The sequence below is a fragment of the Corella eumyota genome, chromosome 3 (assembly GCF_963082875.1).
Source record: "Corella eumyota chromosome 3, kaCorEumy4.1, whole genome shotgun sequence".
Taxonomy (NCBI): domain Eukaryota; kingdom Metazoa; phylum Chordata; class Ascidiacea; order Phlebobranchia; family Corellidae; genus Corella; species Corella eumyota.
In genome coordinates this window covers 9,030,869-9,052,069 of record NC_137492.1, presented here as the reverse complement: position 1 = coordinate 9,052,069, position 21,201 = coordinate 9,030,869, and the positions used below count along the sequence as shown (strand labels likewise).

The 21,201-nt window shown below is 30.6% G+C and overlaps 3 protein-coding genes across 6 annotated transcripts; 2 read left to right on the top strand and 1 right to left on the bottom strand.

The window, feature by feature from the left end:
• The first annotated feature begins 1,754 nt into the window (after positions 1-1,754).
• LOC145746356 (uncharacterized) lies at positions 1,755-7,608 on the top strand. Its single transcript, XM_082564623.1, has 14 exons — positions 1,755-1,879; positions 1,945-2,074; positions 2,320-2,652; positions 2,842-3,039; positions 3,410-3,508; positions 3,576-3,644; positions 3,799-4,000; positions 4,335-4,610; positions 4,833-4,964; positions 5,207-5,371; positions 5,569-5,874; positions 6,041-6,429; positions 6,595-6,797; positions 7,063-7,608. The coding sequence occupies exons 1-14, from the start codon at positions 1,807-1,809 to the stop codon at positions 7,356-7,358; spliced, it is 2,871 nt and encodes a 956-aa protein (XP_082420749.1). The 5' UTR covers positions 1,755-1,806; the 3' UTR covers positions 7,359-7,608.
• LOC145746355 (calcium-activated chloride channel regulator 1-like) lies at positions 7,338-15,205 on the bottom strand. Of its 2 annotated transcripts, none has more exons than XM_082564621.1 (21): positions 15,103-15,205; positions 14,731-14,897; positions 14,453-14,587; positions 14,089-14,236; positions 13,800-13,914; positions 13,523-13,703; positions 12,814-13,050; positions 12,180-12,401; positions 11,920-12,030; positions 11,544-11,723; positions 11,315-11,438; positions 10,956-11,095; positions 10,682-10,843; positions 10,420-10,522; positions 10,254-10,333; positions 10,096-10,186; positions 9,835-9,952; positions 9,547-9,689; positions 9,184-9,349; positions 8,758-8,939; positions 7,338-8,189 (listed from the first exon to the last, which is right to left on the bottom strand). In XM_082564621.1, exons 2-21 carry the CDS (start codon positions 14,884-14,886, stop codon positions 7,909-7,911), a joined length of 3,075 nt encoding a protein of 1,024 aa, XP_082420747.1. In that variant the 5' UTR covers positions 14,887-14,897; positions 15,103-15,205; the 3' UTR covers positions 7,338-7,908. The 2 variants fall into 2 exon arrangements, with proteins under 2 accessions (XP_082420747.1, XP_082420746.1); XM_082564620.1 differs by having other exon boundaries at positions 12,799-13,050; positions 15,103-15,204.
• Positions 15,206-16,794: 1,589 nt separating this feature from the next.
• On the top strand, positions 16,795-21,194 carry LOC145745421 (cysteine protease ATG4C-like). 3 transcript variants are annotated; one of them, XM_082563496.1, is made up of 10 exons: positions 16,795-16,960; positions 17,063-17,173; positions 17,883-17,987; positions 18,074-18,196; positions 18,315-18,404; positions 18,649-18,780; positions 19,047-19,187; positions 19,289-19,513; positions 19,866-19,972; positions 20,247-21,194. In XM_082563496.1, the coding sequence occupies exons 2-10, from the start codon at positions 17,068-17,070 to the stop codon at positions 20,724-20,726; spliced, it is 1,509 nt and encodes a 502-aa protein (XP_082419622.1). In that variant the 5' UTR covers positions 16,795-16,960; positions 17,063-17,067; the 3' UTR covers positions 20,727-21,194. The 3 variants fall into 3 exon arrangements, with proteins under 3 accessions (XP_082419622.1, XP_082419621.1, XP_082419623.1); XM_082563495.1 differs by having other exon boundaries at positions 17,883-17,993; XM_082563497.1 differs by lacking the exon at positions 17,063-17,173 and having other exon boundaries at positions 17,883-17,993.
• The last annotated feature ends 7 nt before the right edge of the window (positions 21,195-21,201 follow it).

Sequence of the window (21,201 nt, the reverse complement as noted above, 5' to 3'; positions counted from 1 at the left end):
TAAATTGTTAATAAAATTGTGCATTGTCTGTATTTACTTATAAGCATACAAAAGCTTGAGTTTGCTAAAATACTTTTAACGTACTAAAATTCCTTTTCAAATTTGTAGCCTTTCCGCAATCGTTTAATACAAAATAAAATCTTCGTTTTAATGTGAAAATCCACACAAAAGTTTTTTTGGTGTTTAAATGACGTCGGTAAACGTTCACGGGCGGTTGCTAGACAATGTAATAGCCCACACGCGAAATACCTGACCAGTTACTAAACAATTAAATTCTGCAACCGAATATCTACACAGGCTTTGGTTTTCCGTATTTTTAAGTAGCTTGGAATTAAGAAATTTGAAATTTTCATGTGAGAACTGGTTTCTTTTTTGGACCATTCGCTCCTTTTAAACTAAAGCTAACCAACCAATGTTTTTATGTTATTACTTATTTGTTTAACGCAATTCTAATAATTATGTACACGAATTTACTACACACATGTCGTTTTAATGTTTTTCCTCAAATTAAATCTGCACAAAAATATTAAAGTCCTTTAGCTATACGCTTATACACTATAAAACTACAAACCAAACAAAACGCCCAACAATATTGTCAAATTTGATAAACGACCCCTAATATTATGACCATACATTTATTATGCCACACCTAATACACTAGCTCATTAACAATAAAAAACTCAGTTAATAAAAGCATTTTTGAACTTCATATATACGTATTTTAAATGTTATAGTTATGGTTAATGCTTTACAAAGGAACTTGGCGTCCCAGCGGATTTGTGTATAGGTTGAAATCTCCATAATCTGGGATCTTGTAATTAAAACTACCACAAAAAGGAACAGCACGTGCTGAAGGTCAAACAATTGAAGTACAGGCAAATTAGCCATCTGCGATTTGTATTAAGAATTATAATTACCCAAACAATTAATTGTACTGAACTTATAAACCCCAGAGGGTGTTTATAAAACAATAATAAAACATATTTTTTACCACAATATTTCGTGATGTTATTTTTATATTTTTATATATCTTTATTTTCAAAATAGAAAGGACAACTTTAAGGCGGCCTAAATATAGAGGGTAAATTCGTTACGACGAGGTATCAAGTTCACATCGTTTAAAGCGCCTTAAATTAAAAATGTTTTAAATTTATAGTGACACAAAAATAAATCTAAAAAACATAAAAATAAGTTTTATGCGTTTTTATCTTAGTTAAGAATTGATTTATAAACATAACCAAATGCTGAAAACGAAGAACTAGTGTTGAAGTGGTTATCGATTGCTAGGTTTTGTTATAAACAAGACAAGTACCTGTTTGGGCTACTAAGCAAATAACAAATTGACTTCTGTTCGTATTTTTTCACAGAACAATTTTAGAAGATTGTATTTTGAACAAAAGTTCTTGCAAAAAATGCTGCGCAGATATTTTTCAGAAGAATTAATCAAGAAAATTTCTGTTTAAAGTAAAATAAATTAAAATATTAGATATCTTTTGCAACTCACAGGTTTATTTTATTTTTTGAAAGAATTTGATTTAAACATGTTTGTTTTTTAAATATTTTATTTTGGTTGGTTATACGTACCTTCAGAATATAACTACATTTTTATATATTTATTAATGTTTGTAGTTATAATAGATTAACAGATTTATTAAAACAAGCAGCGAGTTTCCTTTTAAATTCGTGGAAATAGTTTACACTTTAATTACATACAGCCCATTTACTTAAAAATATATTTTTAAGGAACGTTTTAATATGCAGTCATCGTATTTTTTGTTTAAAATTGCTTAAAGGTTAAGGCACAGAATGAAGTTGTTTTGCATAAGTTTAGTTCTGCTCTGTCTTTGTTTATTTTGCCAAGTGGAATCAATTAATTTAAGTAAGTAAAAATGTTTTTTGGTTAAAACTTTAAAGTGCATTACTGAAACAGCAAATTTATTTTAGATTTCACGTGTAATGATGGAAAACTAATTCCTACGGATTATTTTTGTGATGGAACGGCAGACTGTAGCGACGGTTCAGACGAAATAGCGACATCTGACGGATGTCCGGAGTGTAAGGAAACTGAAAGAAGGTTTACAAACTAAAAAAGAATTACATAACAAACTAAAAAATAGTTACATTAATTCCTATTACGAAACTTATAAAAAAATATAAATAAAATGTTAAAGTGGATTTTTTTAACAAATGGCAAAATATTTTAAGGAAGTTAATAGGAGATTTTGAAAATGATAATATCTATTAAAGGTTTGCAAAAACTTTCGCGCTAAAAAATGCAACATTACTTAAAAACAAATATAAACCCAAACTTTACTTTAGCTGCGAACCAAAAGATCACATTTGGAACAAGAGTTGTGTTTTGAATACGAAATATATTTGCGACAATTATATCTCTTGCAAAAACATCAGTCCTTGCGACGCGGGTTGTGACACACATTACAGGTGTCAAGACACTTTAAAATGCGTGGCACGTGCCACAATTTGTAACGAAAACAGTTGTGATGGCTGTGCCGAAGACAAAGAATGGGGTGAAGCAGGAGCGGGGTTTAAATGTTTAAGGAACGGGAAGATTTGTCGTTTACCCCAACAACTTGTTAAGGATCAGTTTAAAGATTGTGACAACGGGGAGGATATTTGCTACAAGCTAACTGAGTAAAATAGTCATTTTAAACTTAATCTATAAATATTTAAGGCAGCAACATATTGAAAAATTTAAAAAAACTAAAAATAGTAAAACATTAATAATATTGGTGATAACAAATCGCATTAAGTGAATTAACATTTGAAAAGTTAACATTTAAAAAAATAAGATTGGCGTATATTTTTTTATTGACGTCACAGAAACAATCTTGTGTTTGATGATTCAAGATGCTTCAAGTGCTTTGCAGATGACATCATAATTCCTCGCGAAAGGATTTGTGACGCAACAATTGATTGTCCAGACATGTCAGATGAGTGCTTGTGCGAAGCTGAAGTGCCAGTTATTTGTGGCCATCTAAAAATGTTGGTAGAGAACACAATAAACAACGATAATAATAGGTAGGTCTTATGTTTTAGAGCAAATTAAATATTTTGATACTACTGATTAAGTATATGGGTCTTAAATAACTTGTATGGGCGTTGGTTAAACGGTAATTAATATAAAAAAAACATTATCTTATTATGGTTTTCATGTTTAAAATACATTATTTAAAATTATTATTCAAAATTGAAACTTGAGTTCGTAAAGCCATTTGTTAAGACTTTCAATTTCTGAACTTGATTAAATATACTTATAATGCGGCCAAGTAAAAAAAAGTGATAAATCGCATCATAAAATGGGCAAAACATTTTAAAAATTTTAATGGTTTAAATAATAGTTTTTTAAAATTAATTAATTTCAAAGCAATTGTTTTTGATTAACATGCAGTTGTAACGTTGGCGAAATAAAATGTGGGAACGGAATTTGTCTTCCAAGATCATCGATTTGTGATGGAGTGACAGATTGTGAAGATGCAAGAGATGAAAGGTAAATAGTTTATTATAAACCTTTCTAAGCAAACAAGTATTACCTAAATAATTTCAACTTTGTTTAGATTCTCATACTGCAGAGGAACTTTATCTTGCGATAAGGCTACAACCAGCAACCTACAAGAAACTTGCAGGTCGAATTTTTAGGATATATGTTTTTAATGCATATTTTTTTATTGCATAAATGTATTGTCACAAAAAAATTCTTTTCTACTTGGCCATTTAATAATACCTTCTAAACTAGTTCTTGCTTTTAAGTTTGTCCAGCCAACTCGTTTTTTTTTCCAGATGCAATGTGGTATGTGCTGTAAAAACAGCTACATTGTGTGACGGAAATGGTGAATGTCCACCAGACGGTTTACCAGCTGACGAATGTAATCATGTTTGCGTTGGCAACACCGAAAAAGAGTTCCTTTGTGAATGGAAGTCACCTGATTTTGGTTCTTTATTTAATCTTCCAAAAATAGAATATTTAGAATGTCAATATAAGGTGATAAACTTGTTTACTACTTGTAAACAAACTCTACAAGATACTTATGAAAGATGAAAAATTACTATACCTAATAAACATTTTTAAAACATAAAATAAAAAATAGAAAACTTATTTAAAACAGTTTTAGTTATTAACGTTATAATACTTACATAAACCTAAGTGAACATTAACTTTCTGCTTTTTAATTTTAAAAACCAGAAAGGTGACAGACAGTTATTTATAGCATAGTCATAAACATCTATAACTTTAACAATTTACTGAATCTTCTGGTTTATGCCCAAGCATTAACATTGTAAGCTACATAAAAACATATATGCAACCTATTTTATAGGTTTCAACCATACCAGAAGTTAAAGATACAATTGAAACCAAAACTGTGTGGAATAATGAATGGTGCGATGGTAAAATAGACTGTCCCATATCAAAGGAAGATGAGGATAAAAAAAGATGTCCACATAGATTTTATTGCACCACATCGTGGTCTGGCCCGATTAACATTCCCAATGAAAAACTATGTGATGGTGAATTAGATTGTGCAGACGGTTCAGACGAAATAAATAAAACCTGCCCTATGAGATTTCAATGTCCAGTACTAGGAAAAACTAAGGCATGTTTAAATATTTGATATATCAGGGTAGAAAAGTTAAATACTGAAGTTCGTTTTAATTTGAAAGCAATGAAAATGTTAAAACTTAAAAATGTTCATTAAAAAACGTTGGTGATGTTTTCAGTTTTTTACTTTTACATGCCTTAAATTTTTTATCAAAGAAATATTCAAACTTGCTATAAATTTGTTTTGCATTTATGTATTTTTGTGTTGTGGTTTTAGATATCGATCGACAAAAAGTTCGTGTGCGACTTTAACATTAACTGTGACGACCGAAGTGACGAAATAGGTTGCGACGACGGAAGGTTTTATTGTGAGGACCAAGGAGATACTCTTTTTGTCAAAGAACATAAGGTTAAATAATAATGTTTGCCAGTAAATTATAAGATAGAAAGACACAAACATATTTTTTTAATTACCGACTACAATAACTTTTTATGCAATGAAGATGCAACTTTTTTTTTAAAACAAAATCAGGACATATTTAAAAGATAAACTTATTATTACTTTGGTGATTTGAGACAACGGTGTAAACGAGCCAATATATAAATAAAGGTTACATTTTATATCATAAAACGGTATTTATTTTTTTTTAGAAATTTGATGGAAGGGGTGATTGCGGAGATTGGAGTGACGAATGCCCAACGATTTCCAAACAGGAACACGAAAATGTGTTCTCTTCAAAATACGAGCTTATTGCTAACCCGGTTCTTCGCGCTCTAGTTTGGATCATGGGCTTGTTTGCAATAGGAGGAAACATGGTAGGTAGAATTTGCAGCTTAAGTTTACTTAACAGTTCACTCATACTGTTGGATTCCTGTTAATGACGATTATTTTTAGGTGACCAATATTAAAACTAAGGCTATAGGCTGGCCGAGTTAAAATCTTAATACCAACACAAAATGTATCTAACGACAAAAATACAACAAACAATTGTGTTATACAATTTTATTTCTAGAGCGTCCTGGTCGGAGAGAGTCGAACCCTATATCGGATATTTCAAAAAACCGATAGCTCGGCCTCTCTACAAGCCAATCACATGCTAGTATTTAACCTTGCGTTTGCCGACTTGATAATGGGAATATATCTTTTAATGCTGGGATCTGCAGGCGTAGCCTACAGTGGTGTCTACTGTGCTAATAGGCTAGCCTGGTTGTCCAGTTCAAGATGCACATTCATGGGTTGTTTGGTTGTCATTTCAACTGAGACTTCGGTAGTAACAATGATTCTGCTGACAAGTTTTCGATTGTATGCTGTGTTTCACGTAAGTCATTTATTTAAATACGTTTTTTATTAGGTGCGCCAAATGTCTTATGCTCATATGTCTACTGTTAACCTAATATTTTGCAACAAACCACATTGTATTTATTCTCATTTAAACTAAAATTGAAAGCCAATTAAAATGAAAATTTAAAGTTGCTGTATTTTAGCCGTTCACGTCTTCCTCAAAACCAAACCCTCGACTTGTGCTACTTTTAATTATCTGCGCTTGGATAACCTCAACCTTACTTGCCATTCTTCCACTAACCGCGTTTTTTGAAAGTTTATTTGTTGAGAAAGCCTGGATACCGGACAATCCGTTCTTTCAAAACACAATCGTCAATTTTAAGTCAGCCAAATCCTTTGTAACAAAACTACAGACCTTTATATACAACCCTCCTAACATATCTACCAGTAGACCCTTTATTTACAACTATTCTACTCCACCTGATGGATTAATAAAATTTGCAAGTCAAGCAAGATCGTGGTCCGCACTCACAGACGCCATGAATTTAAATCAAAATTACTCGAAATTTTTAAAGACTAAAGGCTACTTCGGGTAATATTTTATATTTATTTTTTAATATTACCGTTGTAACAACTCTTACTCATATTAAAACTAATTGATTACACTTTAACTCAATATTGGTAATTTAAAGTAAGTTATAAAAGAAATTTTTTGAGCCAACTTGAAGATTTTGTTTATTCTAAAGTTATGCTTTAGATACTACAGCGCGGAAAGTGTCTGTATACCAAAAATTTTTGTTACTAGTGAAAATAACGCGTGGACATTTTCCTTGCTTGTTACCTTGTTCAACTTCCTGTCATTCGCATTTGTTGCTTGTTCTTACTTGGTAGTCTACGTAAGATCAAGAAGAACTGCGGCATCGCTTGGCAATGCAACAAAGCCTCAAAACAAATCGAAAGGTAAGGCAATATAGTTGCATATAACCCGATTTAGGTATTTACGCAAAACTATATATAATGGAGCTTGATGACCAGGTCTTTCCAACTTATATGCCTTTAAAATAGAAAAAAACTGCTGTTTGTGGTGCTAAATATTACAGGCATATATTAATTGCGAGTTACGACCCTTTCGGGAAAACAATTGTGATCAGTTAAGTAAAATCCTTAAATTTTTTAGTATAACGTTTATGGATTTTTAACTGATAACAAAATATGTCGTTAACAGTTCTCCAGAGAAAAATTCTTCGATTGGTAGCCACTGATTTTTGTTGCTGGGTTCCAATTTCAATCATGGCATTTATCAATTTTGGAGGTGTTAGAATACCAGGTGTAGCATACGCTGTTGCAGCCATTGTACTACTTCCTATTAACAGTGCTCTCAATCCTATTCTTTATTCAAATTTTCTTGACCAGTTTGCTGCTAAGATCTGGAAAAATAAAAGGAAAAGTGTTGTTTCTTTACAAACGCACGAGACTGGCGCTGTTTTTACAACAAAGTCATCGGCGAGATCTCGCATGTGATTATTTTACATTTTTTTTACGAAACTTCGTTCACATCAAAAGCACAAAATATTTAAATAGAAGTTTATTAAAACAAAAACAAAATTGTTGTCAAATGTAATTTGTATCAGTATAATGTAAATATCTTTATTAACGCAGTTATTGCTTATTATTTTAAATATAGTTTGTTCATTTTGGTTAATATTTGTTATAAGAAAACTATTGCATTACTTGTAATTTTAAATGGAGTAGTATTAATAAATAACAGAGCCTTTTATCGGCCAACCCTTCGTGGTAAATTAATAGGCAGCTTATAAGAGGGGGACAAAAAACTACTTTTATCATTTAAAAGTTTAGATTTGACTTAATAATTAATTCAACATTTATATAACTTCTAATTTAATAATAATAGTTAAAACTCATCAGACTATTTTAAACATATTTTATTCATCAAATAAATTTAGTTTTTAACATGAATACAAACAATAACACCAGTTATATACAACTACATTGTAAACAACGTTAAAGATTATTAAGGCTATAGTTTAACTTTAAGGCCCCATAAAAGTTTTTAAGAAGTGTATAAACTATAACTGGCTCTGTAGAAGTGTGAGTAACAAGTAGTACAGTAGTAGTTGTTACATGCCTCGTAATACGCCTTTATGCAAGCTGTACTATAATCCAACTTCTCACATTCAAAATGAAAATTTTCACGGGTCCAGTAATACTGTTGTCTTGCTGCATAACATGCTGCCACATAAGCTTCATTGTTGTATCTTGCGCAAGCAGCTCCGTAAGCTACACGATATGCTCTGCGGTAAGAATTTCGGCACCATTTTTTCTCTTCCAATTCTATAACAGGTCGTTAAAGTTAGCGACTAATGGCTTCGAATCGCAAAATTGTTGGAAACATTAACCGCTTTAAAGCGGTTTAAAAATGCATTTTGTCTCCTTAATTGTTAAATTTAGCACTTAAGCGATTAACTAATTAATTTTAAAATAAACACTTAAAATATTTAAATTTTAATAAATTAAATATACTATCCTGACCCCAAATGTTGATAAATTTAGTAATAACACATTTTTAACAAACCGAAATACTAAACAGCCTTAAACGACATATGGTTTACTGTATGTTACTTAAAAAACCCCAGAAGATGACGCACATTTCCTATCCGCTTAAAAGAAAATAATCGCTAAATAAACGGATGTTTATAAACGGATGTTTATAAACATAAAAATTTAATATAAAATATTTTTTTGTGAAAACTAGACCTTAATGCTTTACTAATAACTCGTATTTTGTACAACAAGTAATTTTTTCGTTTTTCTGTATGTAAAAAATATTAAGTTGTGCATCTTTTTCTATAATTTTTTAGTTGTTACAAATAAAACTATGTTACCATCATTTTACCCTTACTTGAATGCCTTGATGGTTTTTTAGTTGGTCTGGTTGTTGTTTTGGAAGTAGTGGTTTCCACTCTTATGGTTGGTGGTAGGGTTGGACGATCTGGTGGTTTGAAATAAAGATTTAAAATTTCTTCAAAAGATGGTTCTCCGTTATTGTTGTTTTCATCTGTAGCATAAACGGTGTAGGCTATCCTTTAATTAGATTATAGTTTTATTTTTACAGGAAATAAAATTTACATAGTACCACAAATAAGTAAAAACAACACTTTTTGGGACCTTATATAACGCGGAAAAATTACCAAGAACCGTAAATACACAAGAATTGGCAAAAACTCTTAATTAAAAGAGTTCGTTTGAGGACTGTATATTACAAGTAGTTCCGTTTAAAAAAGAAACTATTGGCTAAAATATAAATTAAAAAAATAGCAATAGTTACTTTACTACTCCACTTTTTTGAGTAATATTTGGTGTTTTTAAAAGAAATGTTTCTTTTGATCCATGTTCTAGTGGAGCGGTGAGATTTCCGGTAATAATATCTTCAGATGTAACTTGTGTTGTGGAACCGTTGCTAACAATGTGATATGCTATCGTGTAGTAGTCGGCTGTAATTACCAGTTTAAAAACAACATTACCTTTCCATTTCGCTCGGTAAAAAACGTTAAGACTCTTTTAAAATTTTTTTAAAGAAGGTTTTTACCAAAAGTAATTTACAAATCAACTTTTTTAATTGTACAATCATTTTAAACTCTTTTAATTTAATTAATTTAATATTTCAGAGAAGTAAAAATATTTAGCTTACCCGTCCCAGAATCAAGATCGTCCCCAGGTGCAGTAAAACTTAAAATTACGCCGTCATCCGGATTGTTTATATTAGCTTGTTTGACCTTCAAGTCACCAATTTTATTAGGAGCATAAACATCCACGTCTTCTGCGACTACTAGCCTGTTATTTATATTACGTAATATTTTCAAATCATAATTTTGTGAAAAAAAGCAGTTAAAAAGCACTTAATTTTATTTTACCTAACACCTATTTAGGCGAAGCAGTCTTTAAAAAAATATTCAATAAAGGTAAATTAATGATTTACCCGGAAAAAGAAAATGAATCGCCCGCTACAACTCTTGAAAAATCACCGATCTCTTCGACCTCGTCCTCGATTGGTTTCGGTTGATTTTTGTCTCCGTTTTTGTTTAAAACAACTTCACCTATAGTTTTAATAATATTTGACCTAGTATTCTGTTAACGTGGCCTTAGCTAAAAGGCGATTCGTATTCCAAATTAAACTGTTTTAAAGGCTAGTTTAAACTTAATTTTATAATAGCCTATATTTTATCTTGTCATTTCATACCATCTTTTTTGATGTATCCTACTCTGAAAGCTGCGTTTAAACCTACACTTGTCTGGTTAACCGCGCTTCCATTTGCCCCAGTTGCCGAAATCTTAAACAAATAAAAACGATTATCATAAAAGAGAAAAAGTAAACTAATATTTGAATAGAAATTTTACCGAGACACTATAACGTCCTTGTGTGGTGTAACCAGTAAAATATTTCGAATAGGTTCCGTCATTTGCTTTTTGGTCTGGCACTAAAATGAAACATAATTGCATGTAAATACAAATCAACAACATTTAAAAAAATGTTTTTCTTAAATATTTAAGTTTTAATATTTACCATCTCCTTTATCAAATAATCGAATTTCAACGTTCGTTCCATCAGGTCGACCTATTTTCATTTTTACTGTGGCTCCCACTACCGGCAATCCTCCCTGAGTCACCTTTAACATAGTACTTTACTTTAGTTGTAAGGGCTACAGGCAAAGATAAAAGTGTTGGAGATTCGTTAATTTGACTTTATTTTTTATGTTAGCTATTTGAAAATATTTAAAAAAAACTTCCTTTTAGTTGAAATCAGATAAAATTAATTTGTGATTTACCCTTGCATAGGCCACAGCTCCAACTAACTTTTTGATCTCAGTTTTAGTTAAACCACCTTGTACTATAATTGGTTTAACATTTTCATCACGTGTCTTTGACGTCAAAGTAACCGTTATGCTTTGAGCAACATGGGAAGTAATCTCGTATCTCCATTTTCCTTTCTTAAATTAAGAATTTATTTAAAAACAAAAATTAGAACAACTTTCTATCAATTAGTTTTGTTTTATATTTCTATTTGGAATTTACTCAACAACATTTTTAAATATTGTTTACCTCCGCAATTCCAGGAATTTTAAAACGAACAATTTTAATTTTGTCTTCTATTACGGCAAGCGGATGACCCTCGCACATGTTTTTGTTCATACTTTGGTCAGTACTGTGTCGACAACCGCCTGGACCGGTTATGGTTACCACTAAAACAAAAAGTATTAAGCATCATTCTAATTGTCTATTAGTGTAGTATACTGGTTATCAGATAAAGAGCGAGCCTTACCAACTCCTATTGCTATAAAATATACTATATGCTCTTGAGACTGCGTTTACGGAGAAGTATTTTAGGTTAAAAAATAGCAGTAACAAATAAAATTTGTATCAAAATAACAGGTGTGACTTCTCATTATTACTTTATTTACCTAGTGGTGCGTCGCCTTTAGACCACAAAAATTTAAACACGGTGTCTTTTCCGATAGTAGAATCAATAATAACATCCTCGTCGATGGTTTGTTGTGCGTTGAACACCAAATGTTTGCTGGTAACCTAAAATTTAATCTAGCTTTTAAATGTACACCTTTTTACAGTGTTTTGCTAAAATGTTTTTTAAATATGAAAGTAATTTAAAGTGTAGGTTTTGTTCCAAATTACCGTTGTTGTTTGTTTTGTTAAATCGCCATCCTGGCTGCTTGCTAGTTTTCCGAACGCGTTGATTAGAGAAGTGATGTCGATGTCGTTGCTGAAAAACCATGTTCCCTTTGTTTCTTGAACAAGATTTTGCAAATCCGAGTTTCCATTTGTTGTAAAAAAGATAGAATTCATTGTACATTTCTACAAAAATGAATATTCAAGAAATGTTTTAGAACAGTATTAATCTATACATTAGTTATCTATGATCTTAAAATTTTAATAATAAACACATTATAAACGATACCCTGTAGATATAATAAATAGGCTCCCAAAAGGAATTTTTCGATATAAATAACAAAAACATAAATGAAAAAAACATTGCCAACAAGAAGAATACCTTCTTTTTAACTTTTTCCATTACTTCTTTAACATAAGGACGTCGTGTCTCATCTCCATCAGTAAACACTACAATATCTCCACAGAGATTTTCATTGCGATTCTCAAAAACCTAAATATATATTTTGTAATTATTTTTCTTTAACAAATTGTTAACGTAATAAGCTAAAAATGTTTTAGGACTTTCCGCCTATATGACATACCATAAAATATTGTTACTGAGTAACTAATTAGTTCAAGATCAAATTTGGGTATACTTACCGCTATAGCTTCGTTTATTCCGCAGCCGATGCAAGTTGAACCACGAACAGATTCGGGCAGAAGGTTCGCCAAATAATCTCTATCACTTTTGGTGTGCACTAGTTGAAGTTCACTTTTCGTTCTAGCGAAACTGGCGAAGGTCACAATTCCTACGTGGTTGCCATCGCTAACAAAATCTTCGATAAATATTCGAACAGTTTGAAGCATTTTTGTAAGTCGTTCCTGCAACATTTATTTGAAAAATAAATCAACTTTTTTCCGAGGCGTATGATAATAAGGTATTTAATTCTTCTTTATAATAGCAAACTTGTAATTCAATTCATTTTGGACATAAAAATTGAAAAATTCGATCTTTCATTTTAATCTTTTTTTGCAAAATAGGTTACTTTCAAGTTTTTTTATAAACAACCGGAAGGAAAGCCTGACTTTTGGTTTAATAGGATATGCCAAATACCAGAATCAAAAAGGATATTATTAATCAAATGCGGAAAAAATTACATTTCCGATTTCAAAATGTTGTTTTCGATTTTAATTTAACTTTCTTAATTTGCATTTAAACCAAAAATGTTTAAAAAATTAAAAATTTAAATGGTAAAATTCTGCTTTAAATGTTACTCACCCCAGCCATACTAACCGAGATGTCCAGTACAAGAACATATCTTCGAAAGGGGTGAGGTTTAACAAGTTTAAACACGGGGGTTGTGTTCATCAAGTTGGCATTAGGCGGGTTAAGGTTGTTTGCAAAATCAGATGAATTCATGATAACAGACCAAGTGCTTTGCTTTCGACACATGCGGTTTTGCGCGTTAGGAGCTTCTTTGTTATGGCGATTAACCGGGTCGTTTGGGTCGTCATGACAGAAGAAATTGACCTTGGGTAAACTTGTTTTTATTATGTTTTATAGACTCGGAGTCGAAAAAATATTAATGTTTTCGGAAGTACAAAATCATTGTAAAATGTTAATACCGCTTCGGTGGTCCAATGTAGTGTAGTGGTTAGAACAATTGAATTTACATAATAAGGTCAAATGTTTGATTGCTACAAACGGTAAAAACTTCTGCCGAGCCCAAACGAAATGACAAGTGAATTTTCTGGCAGTATGTTTAATAATATCCAAAACTGCAAAGAGAAACCCAAGACTCGGTTGAGGTAACAAATGTTAAGACCGTGAAGCCGACCTAATCACGCATAGAAATATGCAAAGCAACTCTAAAACACATTTAGGTTTATCACAGTTTGGTGCATTCGTTCTTCAAATATTACACAAATTTAAAAATATTGTATATTACATTGGATTGAAATGTTATTCTGTTTGTAATAAAACGTGAAAAGAAACAAATTACGTTTTCCATGTACTGCTGCGACATCAGAGAAGTTGATAAGTCTTCTGGTTGTTCTGTATCGTATGGAAAAAATGAACAATCCTGATTAGGCAAATTGGTTACGTTGTCATATGTACAATCTTTAACACGTCCTGTCTTGTGGTTTATTTCCAAAAATTCTCCGTCTAAAGCAGCTGGGCATCTTACAAAATATTATTTTAAATATTGAGTATTATTCTTACTTTGTCGCCTTTATTGATTAAGTATTATTCTTAAACAGATTAAGTATTGTTCTTACTTTGTTGCCTTTATTTTACCCTTTCCATCAAAGTAAAATTTTTCGCCACCAGGTTGTGCCGTTTCATCAAATACTCCCCACCGTAAATGTGCCCATTCGTGGACAATTGTTTTTCCTAAAAAGTTTTTTTTTAATTTATAAAAACGTAATGGTAAGATAATGGCAACTTTGATAATACCAACAGTTTGGTTAAGTGCAACCTAAACTACGATTTGCTGAATTTAAAATGTTATTTAATTTGAGTTTGTATAATTTCTTAGCAATTGTCTAACATTAAATAATAAATTACCTCTTGGCCCCCAGTCTTCTAAAAACTCTGACTCCGTTAAGTAATCTGTGGTTAAGGAAATGTGTAAACCGTGATCTCCACACTGACCCGTGTTTAGGGTTTGTGGTTCGTTATTTCCTCTTGTGGGTTTTACCACTAGTACGTCAGCCTAAAAATTAAAAAAGAAGCATCGTTTTTTAGAACCATAATCATACTTTATGAAGTTGCACGCAATTTGTAATTACTATTTGCCAGTAGTTAATAAACCACGCACCACAATCAGCAGTTTTGCTTTGTTGAGGCGTTTTATTATTTAGACTTGTTTTTAGACTAATTAATAGTTTGCTATAATAAGGCATTACGCCTTTTTAAAATTATTTTATACCTTGTTATATTTTTCGGTTATCGCTTTTCCGTATGAACCATTCCATGTTTTCGGAACTAAAATAGTAATTTCGCCAAAATAAACTCTTTTTTTCGTGGCAACAAACAACGCAGCAGATGCTTCAGTCCATGCAGCCTTATAAAAACAAAAAATAAATAAAGTCGATATAGCATGAGTTACATAAATATCATAACCTATACTTAAATAATGCTTTAAATACAACACAGATTTAAAAACTAAATTTGTAAATTTTTTTGCATTATTTTTGAATAAAAAACCTTAATTGCGTTGAGTAAAGTAATGTTTTCTGCAATTGCTGGATTGATTGCTATTACCACCCCTCTGTACGAGCTGTTAACTATAGTGACGTCATCGTAATATGCCAGGCTTAAACTTACGTGAAATAAGATTATAAACACAATTGACAATCTCATCTTTAATTACCCTAAAACAAATAATAATATTTAATAAATTAATAAATTTATTTTAATATGTAACACTTTGCAAACTTCAATATAAGTATAATCAAGATTATTATTATTATTATTAAACTAAAAAAAAGCCTGCTTTTAAAATTTCAAATACTTTTTTGTTTTTTATTTTTGTAAATTTAACAGAGATTTTGCAAAATAAGGTAAAAACTTTAATACCTTCCGATTTGGAAGTGATTTGTAATTTTGCAGGTTTCCATTGCCATTTCGTGTAAAAAAAGAGTTTGTAGGCCAAGTTGGTCACGCGTTTTGACTGGAATTTTAAACATATTTTTTGTAAGTAAATGCATGATTTGTGAAGTGTTTCAGATTTTGTAAACACGCTTATGTAAAAGTTGCTACATACTAGTAAATAAACCATCTGTTGTTGCTGTCCTTCAATTTAATTCAAAAAAGTCAAAATATTAAAAAAATCAAAAATAAACCCAAAAATAAATTTAAACGATTTTGTCCTAGAATCGCGCGTTTTCAAAAAATTACATTTTTCTTTTATTTTTTTAAACTTTAAGAGCACTGGTAATAGGATCGAGTACTATAGCAGCAACAGCGTATGCTAAGCCGGATTGACGAAACTTTTTTAACAGAATGGTCGTTTTACCAACAATTAAGTCTTTTATTCTATTAACTCCTTTTTACCTAAGCATTCCTCTAAAAGATGTTCATTTTTTGTAAAAAAATGTTGACCCAAATATTGATAAAATCAATTTTAAAATTTTGGTTTTCGGGATAAATTCCATTCTGTTAATATAGTACGAATACCTGTAACGAAAATTTATCTCTGCCCGTTTTCTGCTTACCTATTTGAACCACAAATCTCGCGCCAAGTTCAGTATATAACAGATGTATTTACAATACGATTGTCAAACAATATAAAGCAACTAAACACAACCGTTCATCCGGCTGTTCACTACGACACCCCCATACTATTCATTTCTTACAGTTTTAACTCACAAGTCACGTGATACAGACAACGAGGATAAGATGTGCCCACGTGACTAATGTAAGCATGTGACTAGGAACAGATAACAAGTTACAGTAAACAATTTAATGGCGGATTTGTTACATACCGAACCAAACAACAAAAGTCATTAGACCAATCAAAACTTTTTTCGCAGTTAACAATACAGCATGTTTTCAGATAAAAAAACTGTACTTGTTATATTTTAAAATGCTACAGGAATATATGGCAGATGACTGATACTTATTAGTTAAAGAAGTACTAAGATAGGCAGTCATAATTTTAAGTTAAGAAATCTGTGTCAACAAACCACCAGCAAATCAACTGCAACTCTATTAGTAGTTAAATGCCAAGTAAATGAAGGTTAATAAAATTAATATTAATTCCTTAATTAAATCATTAACTAAAAAATAAAAATTATTAGTACGCTACAAAAACACGTCTTTATGTTACCTAAAAATACCACGATCCCTTTGAACATAAAAGGGCAAGCTAGCCTAATTACACCACTCCAAAAAACGCGAAGTAAGCATTGATGCCGCAACGCATTACCGCGCCAGGCAACAAACGCGTTACATCAAAACTTAAAATTTTGCTTTAATTGCTTTAATGCGTCTTGAATACACCCTCAGCTAAATTATAATTTCATTAAACCGCTAGATGAAGTACAGGAGTTGTAAACAAAATGTCGAATGTTTGGGAAATGGAGGGAATATGCGTTTTGGATGAACCGCTTTTTTAGTACTGAAAATAAATAGAAATAGTTTAAATTTAATTAGTGGTTTAAAAATATAACAAAAAAAAAAAAAAAAATTAATATCTTATTAAAATCAGCTGTTTCTTGTTGACGCTTGACTGCTTGACGTAGTATATTTACTTTGTTTTCTGCTGCTCTTTAGCTAAATGCAAATTGCTACGTCTGTCTGTCACTGTCAGTACGTTATTATTAATTTTTGAATATTTAATTTATAATATATGAGTATTTTTGCATTCATTGTGAATTAAGTTAAATGGCGAGTCTGCGGCGAAACAACAACTTGGTCCTAGTGTAAACTAGAGGTAAATCCTACTTTTTTTAAGAAAAAAATAGTAAGTTTGCTTCAATGCAATAACAATTAAAAACTATTTTGATAAAAAAATTTTAACTTTTTGTAAAACAAGATAAAATGTCGGTCGTTATGTCTGCCTTTGGTAGAAGTACAAACAATGAATCAGAAGATGGTAATAACATGAAGAAAAAGGTTTTAGAAACTTGGAATAACTTAAGATTTGGTAGTTGATATGTTTTTTTTTATATTTATTTCTACTCCAGTCTCAAGTTGCCTTTGGCAGTTTTGGATATTATATTGTATAATTCCCAGGTAATTAAGCTGCTGTTTAACTGTTGGCCCACCAGAAATTCATTTGATTTTTAGCCCCTTATTTAAGGTCGCAACAGCGTAAGAGCAGTAGGGATCTAACCGAGGACCTTGTAGTAAAGCCAAGGGTTCTGATCACTAGACCATGCTGCTGTCTAATTTCCTTTAGTTTTGTTTTGTTTCTTTGAATACTTGGCTTAACTACATAGGGTACAGTGTTTCTTTTACACTATAATGCCCTTTTTTTTCTTAGCACGAGTGAAACCTCCTGTTGAAACGAAACCAATCAGCAGGTTGATTATTGCGCAATTATAAATCAATTGTATTGCAACTGCTTAGGTCAACTTAATACTTTGTTTAGAACCTTTAGAAAGCCTTCCCGTATAGAAAATAAATAAATACAAAAAAAAAAAATTAATTTTACACTCAACAGTATATATGTTAACTTTTTAGAATTAAAATGTAAATTATTTTCCAAACAATATAGAAGCTTGTGAACACTAAAAAATAACTTATTGTAATGTGTACCAGTCCTGGTTAATAAAAAAAGAGTATAAATTCTAAAAGAATAACCAAATTCTAAAAGAATAACTAAAATATACAATAAATTTTGTACTTAACAGAAATGAGTTCTGGGACAAATTTGCGAAAAGATTCACCAATTTGGGTTTTGGGAAAGCGTTATGTGATTCAACCAGATGAAATGGAATCTTGTGCTTTACCAGAAAGTAAATGTAATACAACATATATATATATATTTACTTAACACCTTGCTCGGATTGTATAAATTAACCAAAGTAAAACTTTATAACAGCTTCCAAAGAGAAACAGCAAACAGTCAAAAAGGAACACGTTAAAGATAACTTTCGATTATTTCTAATGGATTTTTACTCAAAAATATGGTTTTCTTATCGTAAAGGATTTCCACCTTTACCAGGTGACAACTAATTTGTGTATTGAAAAAAATTTAAGCTTTCTAAATAACAAACCATTTTTATTAACTTTAAAGGCAAGGTGTGTTTAAATATTTTTTAAAATAAGAAATTTTTTTCTAGGTTCAAGTTTAACTTCTGACACAGGATGGGGTTGTATGTTAAGAACAGCACAAATGATGATAGCTCAAAGTTTGGTTCAACACTTTTTAGGTTGAACATTTAATTTAATTATTTATTACTGTGGCGTGTGTTTAATTCTACAGCACTAAAAAAGTTTTACTGTTTTGTTTGGTATTGTAAAAGTAGTTAGGCAAAGTGTTTCAAATTAACAATATCCCACTACAATGCTAAGTAAACAGAATGGGCACTTTAAAATATGCAAAAAGCAAACAATACTCATGTATAGTGTACACAGTAGAATGCAATTAATTAAATATTTTGTTGAATTTCAAAGGTAAAAAATGGAGAAGACTTGGTGAGAATCATACATTACAACAAAGAAAAATTCACAGAGAGATTGTTCAATATTTTCTAGATGAACCAAATCCCAAATGTCCGTTTAGTTTACATACTTTGACCGAAATAGGTAATGGTTTCACCTAATTGTGTTTGTGTGCAAAATTAACTGTTTTGTTTAAATTTAGAAGTAAGTGCCTACAAAATTCATAAAATATATAATTATTTTTGAGGACCACAAACTAAAAATATATAAAATAATAATAACCTATTATTAGCAATACAGTGATTATGGAGATGTGGTTAGGGTATATATAGGGTTAAAATATATAATTATTTTTGAGGACCACAAACTACACATGATACTAATATTCAATTAAAGCTTATTGACATTAGGTTCAAATTATCGATATATGCCTGGTGACTGGTATGGGCCAGGTACAGTTGCTTACATAATGCAAGATGCAATGGAATGTGGTAAAGGGCACAACTCTAATTTAAATTCAGTAAGGATTTATGTGGCCCAGGATTGCACAGGTAATAAAATGCTGCTTTTTTTAATATATCTGGGTTGTTATATAAACACATAACCTGTTAAGAGTCTTTAATGTTATCACTAACAAATCTACAAAATTCAGTTTACAAAAATGATGTGGTTCAAATGTGCTATTGGTCATCACAATCAACAACCGATTCAGACGACAAACAGAACTCAGTGATAATATTAATACCTGTAAGATTGGGAGAAGCGGAACTTAACAGTATTTACATACCCTGTTTAAAGTCTATGCTGTCATTAAAACAAAGCACAGGAATTATTGGTGGAAAACCAAAGCACTCTCTGTATTTTATTGGTTTTCAAGGTAAATTATATCAAAGGATTGACATGTACATTGACTATTATACCTAATAATAATATTCAAACAATTACTTTAAACATCCAAACAAATATATAAAGCTTTTCAGCATAATGTAATTGATTCAATTCACATTGTTTCATACCACCCTTGATTTAACTGCAATAAGGGTGTGAACTTCTATCAGGCCCAAAACCAACCGGCAGGTTAGTTATCTGGTGATATCTCCAATAATATTCAAAACTTCCAAAGTCAACTTCAAGACAGGGTTGGGGTATAATATGTTTCCTTATGTTTAAAGTCTGCCTTCCCACAACAAAAATGAAGATGGACAAAAAAATAAGAATTTTATTTTTAGATGATTATTTAATTTATTTGGATCCTCACTATTGCCAGCAAGCAGATACACTGGCTGCTTTTACTAATAAGCAGTTGGAAAACTATCACAACGTACCACCAAGAAAGGTAAACATTTAAAATCCACTTTAGTTCTGTGATATTATTATTATCTTGAATTGTTCATATTGTAAGTCATTTAGGTATCTTCAAGGAATTAATTTGTATTTGACTTTTAATGTTGTCCTTTTTTATAATTATTGCAATGGTTATTAAACTAAGAACCCCAAGTCATAAAAGTGTGAAACATTATACAATAAAACTGCTTTTTAAATCATACATAAAAAAGTTAATTTATTTTTTTATTTAAAAAATATTTTAAAATCAACTTATTTTATTTTAGATGAATATAGCCAAAATGGATCCTAGCTGCTGCCTCAGTTTTTATTGTCGTAATTTGGATGATTTTGACAATTTTATTTTGGAAGCAAATAAATGCTTATCACCGCCGCAGCAAAAATCCTCAAGTTACCCTCTTTGTTTGATTGTAGATGGTAACTCAAGCGATATAAAACTTCCTAATTCACCAACTTATAACAACATAGTGTGCCCTTTAAAAAAGGATAAAAATTCAGAATTTACTGAGATAAATCTAGGTTTAGACTCTGAAACAAAAAAATCTTGCAATTCTGGACACTTAACACCGCAAAATTCTGATATTGATGATAAGCAAAATTCAGATTTAACTAATTCAAGCGAGGAAAAAACAAATTTTATGTCACCCAGAACTTTGTTTTCAAACTTTTATCAATCTCTCTCAAAAAATTCAAAGAGTGAAAAAAATTGCGAGCAGTCATTAGAAGAGGAATTCGAATTGTTGTAACTTTTTGAACTTTTCAATTTTTTAACTTTAATAATTATTTTTGAGTTCTGTTATCTGTACTTTTTGAGAACTAATATTTACACAGTTTTTATAATTTTATTTTTACAATTTTTTGCATATATATATTTTTTTTGAAATAAATTTGTTGTTGTTTTAATTTAAGGTGTTTTGTATCTATTCTGAATTTGACTGTTTTTTAATTTAATTTTTTTTATTTATTTTTCATATTTGAGTTAAAATATGTACAGTTTTAATAACTTTTTTTTGCAATATTGTGTCACATATAAAAAAAAGGAAATATATAGTGCAAATATTTTTTTGCTTTGTCATCCTAGAGCAAGGCACGTTTTTAAACTTGTTTTTAATAAAAAATAAAATAAAGATTTTCACTGTATATCACAATTTTTACAGATCCATTTAATTTTTAAAGCCCCAAATTGCTGCGGACGAAAAATAATTTTTTGAAAACTAAACA